This window comes from Centruroides sculpturatus, unplaced genomic scaffold (assembly GCF_000671375.1).
Source record: "Centruroides sculpturatus isolate CEXI.00-Female unplaced genomic scaffold, Cexi_2.0 scaffold1465, whole genome shotgun sequence".
NCBI lineage: Eukaryota > Metazoa > Arthropoda > Arachnida > Scorpiones > Buthidae > Centruroides > Centruroides sculpturatus.
In genome coordinates, this window is record NW_019385628.1 from 149362 (window position 1) to 164357 (window position 14996).

Below are 14996 nucleotides of genomic sequence, written 5' to 3' on the forward strand. Positions count from 1 at the left end.
AATATAGTTTTGTACAAATCTTAATTCTTAATATGTTAAATTTATTTCCTATTAAAATTGTACTGCTGTCAATGGCTGCACACCTTTAGAGGTATGAAAGAGTACATGTCAGGAGTTGCAATTTGGCACACAGTATTTGGTGCCCAAATTATGCACACACAAAATAAACCAGACTTGTAGGTAGTCAGGAGACTGAGAACTGGGTCAAAAGAAAACATGAAATGTTGAGACTGTTTCTACAAACAGGTGCGAGTGCGGGATTTGCACATACGTTGCTCGTGCTCTCCGAGACATAATGTCATTCTTGGGAAGAGACTATAAGTAACGGCAAAGCCAAAGAAAATATCTTATTTTTATCATTCAATTTTACATGCATAAGTATTTAGTTTTGAAATAAATTTTAATTCAAAATTATATTTATCCTTATTAATCAAATATTTTCCTGATATTTTTAGAATACTAACCATAGACTCTTACAAAGGAACTATCAGACTTGACAATCGTCATTGCCATGAAAAATGCTAACAACATGTGTTGGTTTTGTAGTTTCTATGATAGCATGAGTATAATAGGTTCCTCACAATGAGCACGTCATAATCATCACTATTTAAGTGACTGGAGTTGGAAGAGATTAATAATAATAGAGTTGGAAGAGATGATATTAATATTACTGCCTTATTGCTAAAAGAGTTACCTTAAAAAAATAAAATTGCTATCCAACACACAGAAAATTTACTCCATTGCCTGAAAAATGTTAAAAGCAGAGAGAAGATATAGCTTTGGTGTCATCTCTGTTAGAGTCTGGAACTTCACCTATCCTCTCAAAATTTTATCCTCTGACTTCATTGTTAAGTCTGGATGGATCCCTTGTCAGTAAAATTGAAGAATAGTTTTTACCATTCACATCTTATTGATGTAACAATTTTCAGTTATGGTGCAAGTATTCAAGTGGCATCAGTTTAGCAGATACATTCAAGACATCAGAAATTCTGAGAGCGTATGTCTATGGAGGTTTTTTGAACTTTGACAAAATGTAAGTAGTTTTTAGAGAGAAATAATTATTGAACTGAACATTAAAAAATTCACACTATTTTAATAGATTAATTACTGGATTTAATAAATACAAAAACTGTATTTGTACATAAATATTACGATTAAAACTTTTGTTTAAATAGGAGACTAGCACCTACAGAAGATGGAATGAGAATTGCAGATACAATCACAAAGGATCTTTTACCATACATTAAAGCATGAAACTGTCAATTATGCATTTTTTTCTCAATTAAAAGCTATAAAACTCAAAGCATATTTTGTTTATTTTATTTAAACCTCTACAATCACAGTTACACTGGTGACATCACTTCATAACAATGATAGTAGAAATATCCTATCATGTCAATATAATGTACAAATACCAGGATTCGGACATTGAGAAATTTCAAATGGTGACAAAAGTTTCTGTTAATAAACTATAATAAAATGAGTTTACAGATTGCAGATAAGAGATGCATAAACCTGCAGCACTGACTGCAAAATTATTCCAAAAAGGTTAGGTATTTTCTTCTTTTTTTTTTTATTTTTGAGAAATTATTTAATTCAGTTTTCAATTATAAACAACTTGCAAATTTCTATAGATTTCTATCAAAATTAGGCACATTTCTTTGTCTTCACAAAAAGTTGACTTTGGAATATTTACCTCACTTATTACAAGCAAATGTTGGTAAATCGAAGCTGTGAGAAGCACAAATGATTTTTTTTTTAATGTTGGAAAATGTTTCTTTTTGGTCTTATAGAAATAATTTTGTTAAGCAAAAAGTGCATCCTTTCATGTTTGATCTGTCAGAGAAGGAAAAAAAAATTAATTATATTTTTGGTTTTACAAATCATGAAATATACAAGATAAATTCCCTGTCTTGAAGTGCAGCTTCTTCATTAAAAAAAATTAATCATCTGTTTTGGGATAGAGAAGCACCTATAGCAATTTCAGACAGAAACTTTTATGATTTTCTTTGTTAATTAAACATCAATGTTATTTAAAAAATTTCAAATATTCCCACAATCTTCAACTGTTTTTTTTTTTACACTGAACAACATACCATTACTGAAATTGTGCAAAATGTTATCTTGATGAATAAATACATGGCAACTTAGTTTGCTTCTATAACATACTAAGTATTTTACAAAGAATTGATCACTTTGGAATTCTATGCTCTAATTTTCACTGCAAGTTTACTGCTATGGACTAATTTTTATTTGGCTGGTATTTTCATTGCTGCCTGACTTTAAGTTGCTATTATTTTATATTTACTAAATACCAACTCATACATTGTATAATTAATTAGAAGTTATTGTTCTAACTGGGAAGATTTCTTCTGCAGTAAGTTTCATTATACAGGAACTTAAATTAGTACACTTGCATTCAAAAACAAAACAGACCTTGACCAAGCACACTGTACAGGAAGACAGCTATAAAAAATGTATAATGGCTTGACTACAGCCTGAGTTCAGTTTGTGCATTGAATATACAAAGTTTTATAATAGAAGGTGTTCCTGATATTTGTAAAAACTAGGCTGTTCATTATGGATGAATGTAACATTGCATTGTTGACACATGACAAGGCAATGAATCTAAAAAGAAAAAGGAACAATGAAAATCAAACATTTTCTACAATTTCTAAAAGCTGATTTATCAGCTTGCACAATGCACGAGGGAAAATATTTTAATTGTCTTTAGGTTAATCTGCAGAAATAAATTGCCATTATATCTCCCATCCTCAAATGAGTATCGTTTGACTCACTTGTTCAATATTTGTGCACCATAAAATTCAACTGTCATGGCTGGGGAAAATTGGGCTATCATATTTGAACAGTTTTGCCCATGATATACTTTTAAAAGAACTAATCCAGAACTAGCACGCATATATTGACTGGACTTGAAACAAAATGTCGTCAATTTTATTATTTTTCAGTCATCTATTAATGCATCCCATTAGAAGCTAGTTAGACTAGCATTGTCTATCCTTATCTGCAAGCTTATAAACACCAACATTTACATTATTACTCTTTACGGTTTACCCTTTCTTGTTTCATTTCAGTATGTCTCCAAATAGGTTGCTCAGAATGGTTAATAACTTCACAGCACATCAGTAAAAACCCCTGTCATCTCTGGGCCGGTCCTTCGTGTGCTGATATGGCTGCTCGGGGTGTAGACCTTGTTCTTGAACGAATGGTAACTCCTAGCGGCATTGAGGACGGTAAAGGAGCAACTGAATGAGAAGCACCTACTACCATGGCGGCTGAAGCTGCAGTTGGAGGTGCATTCAATACTGGTGTCATATTGGTTGGTGGAGCAAGATGGTGTGGCAGAGACCTACCTGTTGCAGGACTAGCTGAATCTGGAGCACCTCGCAAACGACTACTGCTTGCAGTTGTTGGTGCCTGAAGAGCACCACGTGTAGCTGTACTGCCGTGCAAATGATGTCGTTCTCTTCGGTCTCTCTCATCTTGCTGTTCTTGCTGGCTTCGATTACCACCCTGAAAATTAAAAGCTGTATCTGAAATTTCATCAAATTAATGTAAATGCTAATACTTTTACATAAACAAGTTTTTGATTCTCTTACAAATTTTAGCATATTCCAGTCAAAGACATAATCGTATGTAAAACCTTGTCTGTGGAATAAATTTCTTAACAACTGCCGTAAATAGGAATAATCAGGTTTTTCATCAAATCTAAGTGATCTGCAGTAATTCAAATATGTTGAAAATTCAGCTGAAAGAGAAAAAGAGCATCACAGTATTATAAATAAATGTTAATTCATAAATTTTACACTAGTTATTCAGAATTAGCAAAGAGGGAAATAAAAAAATGAAAAATATCAATAAGAAAATCTAAAATAATAATAGTAAAAATATTTAATTAGAATCGACTTCACTGATTTGTAATATGAACTTTTATTCATAAATTTACCTTATTTACTTGCTTATAGGACGAGGTGTGATTTTAAAGAGCAAAATAAAGAAAATTAGATATATTAATACATTTCTAATTTTATTTCGTTTAATCACAAATAAAATATCAAATGTACATGTTGTCCTGCAAAAATTACTGGCATTTTAAACTTTAAGGAAAAATCTTGTAAAATCGATTACATAATTTGTTCAGGTAAAGATGGACAATTGGAACCTTTTTTGCCAATTCTTAAAGGTTGATTAAACTTATGAGTTTCTCTGAATTCAGATTTCCGAATAATCGTCTACTTTCACATGGAAATGGATTAAAATTTATATCGGGCTTGTCTGTTTTTGAAATCTTATTTTGGAATTCAATTCAAAAGTTTTGCTTTTCCTATTGCTATTCATCTTTACTCCTGACAATACAAAAGGATGATTCAAATGACCCAGATAAAATACTTGTTTTCAAACACAAGGGGTGAGCATCCTGTAATAAATGCAAATACACAGTTCACAAAAATTATTTGCAAAAATGCAAAGAATCCTTTCCTCGTGCGTATAGAATGACATAGGTTTTTGAAGCAATGAAAAATTAATAAAAACTTCATCTTATATGCGAGTAAATATGGTATTTCATATAATCTTGTGTTGCTCAATGTCAGAGAATCAACATGCAAATCAATTTTTAGAAAAAACTAGACCATAGTCATTTACTACTTAAAATTTATAAAGAATAGAAGATATTGTAATAGGTAATAGCAGCATTTTATAGATGTATAACACCTCCACATATCTCATTTTATATTTCTCCTTGAAATAAACCTTGATTTCACAGAACAAGGTAAGAGCAATGCCTTAATCCATGGCTTTGAAAGCTTTTTTCTGAAATTATGCTCAGTGACACTATATGAACTCTTAGTATATGCATTGGGGATAACACACACTACTATAGTACAGTAGAGCATCATTTATCCGAATCAATTGGGGACTGGGGTGGTTCGGATAACGAATCATGTACGAAAAAATATCTTAATTTATCCCATGTTGAAATTTCTCTCCGTTGCATATCGCTTCACGTTGAATTTTCATCGATGTTAAGCCTAATGAAGACTATTGTATCGTTAAAAATTATTTTTTTATTTTGTACAAACAAAATAAATTTATTGAAAAATATAAAAACAATAAAAAAATTATACTTCAGATGTTGATTTAGTTATCAATATAGTAAAATATTTGAGTAGCCCGAGAAATAGCCGAAGATTGCAGCGCTACAGCACTAGCGAAAATTTAAATTTGCCGACTGGAATGCTTTCGGATAACGGACGTTTCGGATAACCAGATTTCGGATAAACGACGCTCTACTGTATTATGATTTGTTGTTATTATATATATATATATTTTTATATAAGATGTTTGACAAAAATGCTTGATTTTCTAGTTCACTTTTAAATAGGCTCTTTCGTGTTGCTTCTTTCTCAAATTCAAAGAGAACAACAGATGGACTATGCTAAATCTGAATGAAGATAGTTTTTACTCCTTAAAACAAAATGAAAATAGGAGTATAATTTTTAATTTTTTCCTTCAAATTTAGCACTTTTTTGATGTGTCTAGTTTTTTTAATTGCAGATTTTAAATCGCATTCTCCCAGGAAAAAAATTTGGGTTCTTAAGTTTGATGTTGCTACACATTTCCTTCTGAACTCAGTTAATAATGATTTTAAAAAATACAGTGGAATCTTGCTTAATGAACATAATTCGTTCCAGAATCTTACTCGTAATGTGAAACAGTCATTAAGCGAAACAATTTTCCCCCATAGAAATTAATGTAAAATACGATAATGCATTCCATGCCGAAAAAATTCTCAAATATTTTATGTATAATGTTTATTCAAAGAAAATTATATAATATACATTGTTAAGGAGCGTGAATCATCATAATTTTTTTTGGCATGGAATGAACCAACCTGGAATGCAAATTTGATTTGCAACAACAAAAAAAAACACACACACAGATAATATGTCTGATAAACATGCCAAACAATATGACAAATTCTTGGGCTATGTAAAGGTTATAATTAGATATTAGAAATTAATTAATTTGACTACAGGTAGGCAGTTATGCTTCCATCCTATTTTTAATTATTAAATTTAATACAAGATGGAAGCATAACTGCCTACCTCTAGTCAAATTAATTAATTTCTAATACAGTAGAGCCTCGAAAACTCGGCCTAATGTGGACCGAAGGGTGGCCGAGTTTGTGAAAATTCCGGGTTATCGGGAATGGGGTTAAAAAAATAAGTACGAGTGTTTCCTCAGAAAATACTGTACTGTACTTGTATGTATTGTTTACTTGAGAATATAACAGAAAATAAACTGCCCAAATACCCTTAAACAAAGGAAAAGTATGTCCTTTATGAAGGCATAGAGCCTTTACTACATGAAAATGAAAATTAAAGAATACACTGTGTACAGTAATTTACCTGATAAGACAGACCTCAGAAAAATACTTTGAGAGCTTTTATAAAGCTGTCTATAATGAAAATTAATTAACTAAGGATTTTTTTGCCCTGCCAGGGTGTGGCCGAGTTATCCGGAGTGCCGGATTATCGAGGTTCTACTGTATTTAATTATAACTTTTACCTAGCCCCAGAATTTGGCATATTGTTTGGCGTGTTTATTATACGGTTGTCGATGTTTATATGTAATATGTGTGAACACAAGTTTGGAAAAATGTTTGATCACGAGTGATACTAAGATGCTAGTGGAGTAAGTGCTAAGCACAGACTGATGGAGCATGCACACAATCCAAGACTTCCCCTCTTATCGTCACTCATTATGTGAGTCATTTTTTTTACAATTTGTTGTGCGAGGTGCTCGTTAAGCGAGGTTCCACTGTACTCATAACACTCATAGCATATAAATCTGAAGTCCAGTTAGCTTTTAAAAAATAATAATTGATAAAATAAATGTTTTTATTGATCAGAGAAAATCCAATAGACACTCAATAAAATCAAATTTCCTTAACTTAAATTTTGAATTAGGAAAATATAGTCTCCAGATCTTAAATTTTATTTTTGCTCTGATTTAATTCCCATAGACTTAATGTGTTGTGTTTCTTATAATCTTGAAACTTCTTTGACTTAAATCTTAATTTTGTGTGCTTTCTTTTATGTTTTCAAGGGTTGCAAATGATATCACAAAGTTGGTATCATATAGAATTATGACTTCAACTGAACAACATAAAATTCAAAATTTTAACAATTTGAGCTTAAATTAACCAAATCAAATCTTAGCATTGTTTTATAAAAGTTTTAGATATTTGATATTGTTAAATTTAACAAACGTGTGTGATTTGACAACTTACTAACTTATTGGCCAATCAAATTATGAGTTTCTATACATTACAGTGTCTCCTTATTTGAAATTTTTATATATTACAGTATAAATGTTTAAATTTTGAACTGCATGTTGACATTTTCCTCCTGAGAGTGACCATTCAATGTACTGACCATTTTTCATTCTGAAATAGATATTTAGTTTTCTCTTGTTTACTATTTATATTTTGTCAATAGCAGAAAAAAGTATCCTTCATAAAGACTGGAGAAAAGTGAAAAGAAAAATCAAATTGCAAAAGAGTAATTTTAACATTTCACTTATCTTGTCTACAAACCTGAAAAACAAGAAGAGAATTTTGGAAAGCATCAATAATATAATAATAATAGAATCAGACAAAAAACAAAGTGAAAATGTAAGTATCCAGATGATGTAAAGTGCATGGAGGAGGATTGCACAAAGTAGCTGAAAAATTTATCTTAACCCAAATGACATTTTCAATGCAAAATAAATGGGGTTTATTTTTTAAAAGTTTGCTGGACAAAACAACAGTGTTCAAAGGTGATTTATGTTACAGAGGTTAAGATTTACATGTTCCTTGCTTTTTTTTTTTTTCTCTTAAAAGAAGATAAGCAATAAAAACTCTTAATTGAAAAATATTAAAACCTTGAGTGCTTTTGCAATGCCAAAATGTTGTCTAAATAATATGCATGAAATAAGAAAGCACAGGTAATATTTTTTCTAACTGGCTGAAAAAGTTAGGCATCTATATGATTAGAAGATGTTTAACTTTTCAAAAGATCTGAAAAGCCATCTTGTATGAATCAGTCAGTCATCCTTAGTGAAAGGAATATTGATAACATAACAGTATATTAAGAAATCTTGCATTTTCATGTGTTGCCTTTCATGGTAGGGCTGAAAGCCACCTTCCAGCAAGATAATATCTGCACATATAGTTTCCCAGGAATGTGTCAAACTGTCTCACTTCATGACCAGCTCAGTCTCCAGATTTATCACATACCAAGCTTTTGTGGGATGAGTTACGACACCAACTTTAGCCATCTATAACTGTAAAGAATCTGTATGTAAATCTATTACAGGATAGCATATGGTGCCTGTATTCTTCCATGCCTGACTTTATCACTGCATTTATCCAGACAAGAGGTTCAAAATGGTACTACAGGTTTAAATTTTACCATTATTTCCACAGGAAATTGTCTCTGTTATATTGCAATCACTTCATTACCATTTTCATTATGTTTGCACTAATAAAGTTTCATTTGATTCCAATACCACCATTTTTGTCAAAGAGTATATTTAACTTCTAAACATTCTGTAATAAATAATGTTATAATATACAGTAGAGCGTCGATTTTCCGAAAGTCAATCATCCGAAAGAATTCCAGTCGGCAAATTTAAATTTTCGCCAGTGCTGTGGCACTTCAATCTTTGGCTATGTCTTGGGCTACTCAAATATTTTATGTTTTTGATACTAAATTAATATCTGAAGTATAATTTTTTATTATTTTTATATTTTTCAATAAATTTNAACTGAATGCACAAATGCCAAATGATCTGCCATGTTATCTGGCTACAATAAGGCAAATTCAATAATTAGATGTAAAATGACTTGACCTGCCAATGTGAAAGCAATAACTTGCTGAGAGCCACAGAGCACTAAAGTCATCCCCAGTTGGTACCATGAAATCGACGCTCTACTGTATTTATAATATTTACAATCTTTTTTTTTCTTTCTTTTTAATTTTATATAAGATTATTTTGTATCAAAAATGCAAGAGAGTTTTCTGTATAAAAATGAATGGATATGTTCCAATTGTTACCAAAAGAGAGAAGAAAATTTATGTATCAAAGTTAGATTCCTACAATGGGACCAGGATGTACTGTTATTTAATTAATTTAAACAAATGTTAAATATTTGAACTTTTTTTGCTTTTTTCACCATTTACTGATCAGATTCTAAATCATTTTGTATTTATGTGAAATCAGAATCTGTTAATATAATTATGCAAAAATTCTATACAGAAATTTGTTTAGACCAAAAAAAAAAAATTTTTTAATTTATAAAAATTCAATATATATAAAAATTTATAAATTCAATATATATTTAATCTAAAAGATATGACTTTTTAAAATTTTAATCTCAACAAATTTTATCTGATATCAATTTTATAAATCAAACAATTATATATTANAATTCTATTGTAATTAAATTAATTTTAATTTTAAAAAAATGCATGTTACAATGAAGACGTTCACATTTAGTTTCCTATTCTAACATCTTTAAAGAGGGAACTTATTGAAATAATTTCAATGTTGGTTATTAGGTTAGAATCAAGGCGAATTTAAATTAGGGAGCCTCATGTGAATTGTTGACTTTTGGGAAAAGTATTTTCTTAAATTAGTGTGGGACCCCAGGCAATTGTCCTTTTTTGCCTATAGGATAACGCGCCATTAGGAGAGAGGGATGTTTCAAGTGTTTAAAGAACTATATATTTAATTAATAGACTGCCCCTAATCGTAATCTAATAATTGTTTAAAATACACTATTTAAATCTTATTTTAAACCTTAATAATTTTAAATTAATACAATACTTGTTCAGTAATAACGATATGGGTAATTATTTGGTTTCGAGCTAAAAATCCACGACAGATTAGTTGCATAATTATAACCTTCCTTTCTAATTGCTTCTTTCTGTTTAAATCCTCGTTTATCTTCTATAAATCAAACAATTATATATTAAACTTACAAGGAAATCCTCTACACAATTCTTCAATGGGTGTTGACATTTTTTTTTCACTAATTCGTTCATATTTTTGACGTTTGGTAGCTGCCCGAAGACCTTGCCATGGAAGACTTCCCCGATTGAAATACATTAAAACATATCCTAGAGATTCTAAATCATCTCTCCGGCTTTGTTCTGGAAGAAACATAAGTAAAAGTAAACAAAACCACTGTGTATAAAAAATTTCACACACAACAAAGAAATTTCAGTAATTTCATAAATTAAATAAAATTAATAATACCCTAAAAACCTTGCCTATGGTCTGCTCTCATATATAAGTTGCAAAAGCAAAGCTTTTACAGAAATGTTGACTTTATTGGTAAGATGATTTCATATATAGGCCACACAGCTTACAGCCAACATTTCAGGATATAATCCCAAAATAAAAACCAATAGGAAAGGAACAGCATCACTTTTGATGATGCAAGTTTTATACTACAGTAGTAATAATAAATCTTCTTGGGATATATATATATATTTTATGATTTATTGCTATACTCAATTTGAATGACATTAAAAGTCAGATTTTTAGAAAATTAAATTAACTTAGTTATTTTTATATTTACTAATAAAAACAAAATATTTTAATTATAGCAATATTTCAAAAAACAAAGACTTTCAGATCAAATTAAAACTATATCTCAGAATATTAAATATTCATATTGATGCTTTTGTTAAAATTACTGGTAACTTTATAAATTAGATTTTGTTTTTTTGCATATTCTCATTTTTCTATATCATTCAATCTTAAGAAAATTAGTGTTTTGTGAGCTATAATCTATGACCAAGATGATCTTATTTCTTAATGAAATCAGTGTTAGTGAATAAAACCAAAGCCATATACTGAACAAATGTAATTGAAATTTAAAAAATGAAGTTACCAGTTATATCTTTGCATACAACATAAATTAATTTAGAAAAAATTTTTGAGATCTATTTGAAACACTATCAAAAGAATTTGTATTATTTAGTTTAAAATAACTTCCACAGTCAAGTACAGTGACAGCTCATACTTTGAATTTAATTCATTTTGAGAGATAGTTCAAATTCTGAATTGTTCAGTCAATCAATTTTTCCCAATAAAAATAACGGAAAGCAAATTCATCCATTCCCAGACCTCTGAACAATACCCATTTCAATACACTTAAAACAGCAAATACCATAATTTAAGGTAAAAATAATACAATTAAATTCCCTAATAATAAGTTAAAACACAAAAACCATAAAATATGTAAACACTTAACATCTTAACATAGATGTATGATTTAATTATAACAGTTGTGAAATTCAACATATTATAGATAGTGTGAGATTTTATTCTTTGTTTAAAAGCAAACAAAATGTAAAGGGTTTAAAGTAAAAATTCTTACATTTTGTTTGAATAAAATCAAGTTGAAATGTCTTCAGATAAAAAGCATATTGGACATATTATGCTTTATGAGTTTTAAAAAGGATATAACACCATACAAACAATAAAAAGGGGCAGGGAAAGTAATGTGTATGGGGAAGATGCTCCTAAACTTCAAGCATGTCAAATGTGGTTTAAAGTCTGTTAAGATTCTGCTTTATGCACAGATATAACCAATAAGATCTGTTCAGGAAATGTTGAACTAAAGGATACAAAACAGAGTGCCCAAAAGCTGTTGACAAATAAAAATTGCAGGAAGAAATTAATAAAAATCAATGAACAACACACAATATGTACAACCAAATGCCAAAAATAAAGTGAAAAAGCATTAAAACACACAAGCATAACACAAGAGCAAGAGATGACTCGGACACAACAGATTGCATTTATGCTTTGAGCACATTTTTCGATGTGTATGCAGTTCAAATTTTGAAGCATCATTTGAACTCCAAGGTAAATACTGCATTTGAACTCAAGCAAAGTATGAGGTACAACTGTATTAGAAAAATTTCATCAAAACAACAAACATTTTAATATTTTTATAACAGACAATTCTGTACCGTATTGCATAAAATGTCATTTTTTTTTTATATCTAAGAGAAGGAAAAACTTTTGACTTGTTCTGTATTATGTTACCAAAAAGAATTACTTTAATATACTTCTTTTGGATTATTTCAGTACTTCAGTCAAGCTGAAATAAATATTTTGACTGAGGGACTGAAATTCAGTTTTCTAAAAAATCTGTAATTAAAATTTTAACCATTAAAAAAACAAATAGAAAGTTGAATTATTCTTACCTATTCCTAAGTGAGTATTTATGCTGGCATATCTTGCTGTTCCCGTAAGATTTTTATTCTCTCTGTATGGTATATGTTGGTGAGTCCGAGAGTCGCGGTATTTTTTTGCTAATCCAAAATCTATTATATACACCAGATTTCCTTTTTTACCTAAGCCCATCAGAAAATTATCAGGCTTTATGTCTCTATGGATAAAATTCTTACTATGAATATATTCAATACGACTAATCTGAAACAAAAATAAAGTTATTTAGTAAGCATATTTAAATAAAATTCATCAATTTAATTCTAAATTACTAATCATTAAGATAAATAATAATTATTTTTCAACTACTTTTAATAATGAGAAGTATCTTCAAATTTTGAAGATAACTGAATGCACAAATGCCAAATGATCTGCCATGTTATCTGGCTACAATAAGGCAAATTCAATAATTAGATGTAAAATGATTTGACCTGCCAATGTGAAAGCAATAACTTGCTGAGAGCCACAGAGCACTAAAGTCATCCCCAGTTGGTACCATGAATGACCAAGTATGGTTAGTTATCTAAATTAATAGTTCTAGAAGCAAGATTTAACAGAGGTCTCGATAGTTTAATTGGTAATGGATCTGCACGGTAAGGAGTTGTGGGTTCAAGTTCTGCTCTAGGCTAATTCTTCTCTTCCAGAATTTTAAATTAAAATTAATTTATCACAATTATTAAAATTATCACAAGATGGCAGCCTACCCCTACCTCTAGTCAAATTACATCTAATTATTGTATTAGTCCAATAATAAAACAGATTGTTTTGAATTACTTAAAAAAAATCAGGCTTATGTACTGTTTATGTATGAATACACAAATTTTAGCAAAATACAGATTTAACCAGATGGTAATTTCCTTAATCTCATATTTCTAACAACAATACAAATGAAAGAAATAAAAATATCATTTTAATTTCTACTTAAAAAAACTATTTAATGTGTTAAATCATATTTCAATCTATTTTAAAAGAGATATTAAACTTTTTATTAATATTATTATATGACATGAAACAGGACTTTAATTATGCATTGTAAAATTAACATAAAATACTACCTCCAATTCAAATGCAAATATAATTCAGTAGACTAGGAAAGCTAATTTATTTTAATAATTCAGCTATTAGGATCAGAGATAGTTTGTAATAATTTCTTTTAAAGTATTTCACATATTCATTGCTAAAAACAAATGATAACCAATGATTATAACTTAGGTTTGACATACTGATAATGTAATTCTTATCTGGTTGACCTGCTATCTGGTTGAAACTTCCTTATATTTTAATTATTCAAAAATTTTTAAATTATCTATACTCAAAATTGTCAATAAATCAAATCCCCATATACATTTAATAGAATTTGGTTTAAACTTGAACAATAACTTGATACCACAATATTTAGAAGTCAATAAATGTGCTTATTTCCGGAAACCAAAGCAAAAATTTTAATAGAAACATTTTTGTTCTTACATTAGATCATCAATCAGCTAATTCAAATATGATAAAGACCATTATCTGATTACATCAGATCTAATATACAGTAGTAAAAAGTTTTAATATTAATGTAAATTTGATAAATTCAAAAGTAAAAAATATACACACACTATAATAAATAAAAATGAGTGAAAAAGTACGAGTGTAATATACATAGAAACAATCCATACAGCAATTATACAGTGGGTGATCAGCCCGAGATATCTCGGGTTATGGGCTTAAGGAGTTTAATGAATATAATCCGTTCCAAGACTGTGTTGCTATCCGAATTGTTCATTAACTGATTATCAATTTATCATAGATTTTTATGGGAATTCCATTCTGGAGATCTCCAAAAATAAAAAATTATATACTTTCTTACTACATTTATTTATATGTATTAAAATAATAAAAATACATATATACACAGTCTTGCATTTTATCAATCATGTTTTTTTCCATTTGTGGGTGTTAAAGAATCTATCCAATGTCGATTGCTTTTCTCTCGTCAGGATTTTTCAGAAATAATTAATAGCATTGTCATTGTAGAGATCCCAAGCCTATTAATCTTAACCTGATTTGGATGCCATTCTAAGACTGTTGTTCTGACATCCTTCCACTTCTTCAAAAGTTGTTTAATAGCAGATATCAGCATTAATCCTCTTTTTCAGAAGAAAACATATCTTGCCAAGTTTCTTGGTGTTTTTCATTCAAAAGTTCTTGGCATTCTTGTTATCAGATTCCATTATGAGCTCTTCAATGTTCTTTATTTCTTAGATGTGATTTTTGTTACTCTGTTAGCTGCTTGAGTCTTTTTGATTATACTGTATCTTTCTTAGATAAGATTGGACTGCAGCCTACTGTTCAAACCATACTGCCCAGCAACATCAGACATCTTCTGCCCACTCTGTCTTTGCTATTATACTCTCATTCTTTGAAAATAAAAACTGACGCAAAACTTAATGAGTGCCCGCTCGAGCGAATACTATAAAAAAAATTCTTTCTGTCAGAAAAATAAAAAGGTTGGAATTACAAGGGAGAGTTTCAAAATTCGGAGGAATACTATCCGATCAGTATATACTGGTTTGAGCATCAATGTCGATGCCTCCCACACACTGAAAAGTTTCGAATTGTTGCATGAAGACAAGAGAAGACCAATCAGTATTCATTATTTTATGTCGCTTCTTCTTGTGTTTGTTCTGTGAGGT

At 29.6% G+C, this 14996-nt stretch overlaps 1 protein-coding gene across 1 annotated transcript in view; it reads right to left on the reverse strand.

The window, feature by feature from the left end:
* Positions 1–1298: 1298 nt before the first annotated feature.
* Positions 1299–14996, reverse strand: part of LOC111640732 (casein kinase I-like) — a 40556-nt gene continuing 26858 nt past the window's right edge. The window contains exons 5-8 of the mRNA XM_023386776.1: positions 12294–12522; positions 10053–10223; positions 3621–3769; positions 1299–3534 (exon numbers count right to left, since the gene is read on the reverse strand). Of these exons, the coding sequence (XP_023242544.1) occupies positions 3160–3534; positions 3621–3769; positions 10053–10223; positions 12294–12522 (924 nt within the window). The 3' untranslated portion in view covers positions 1299–3159. The remainder of the gene's footprint in view (positions 3535–3620; positions 3770–10052; positions 10224–12293; positions 12523–14996) is intronic.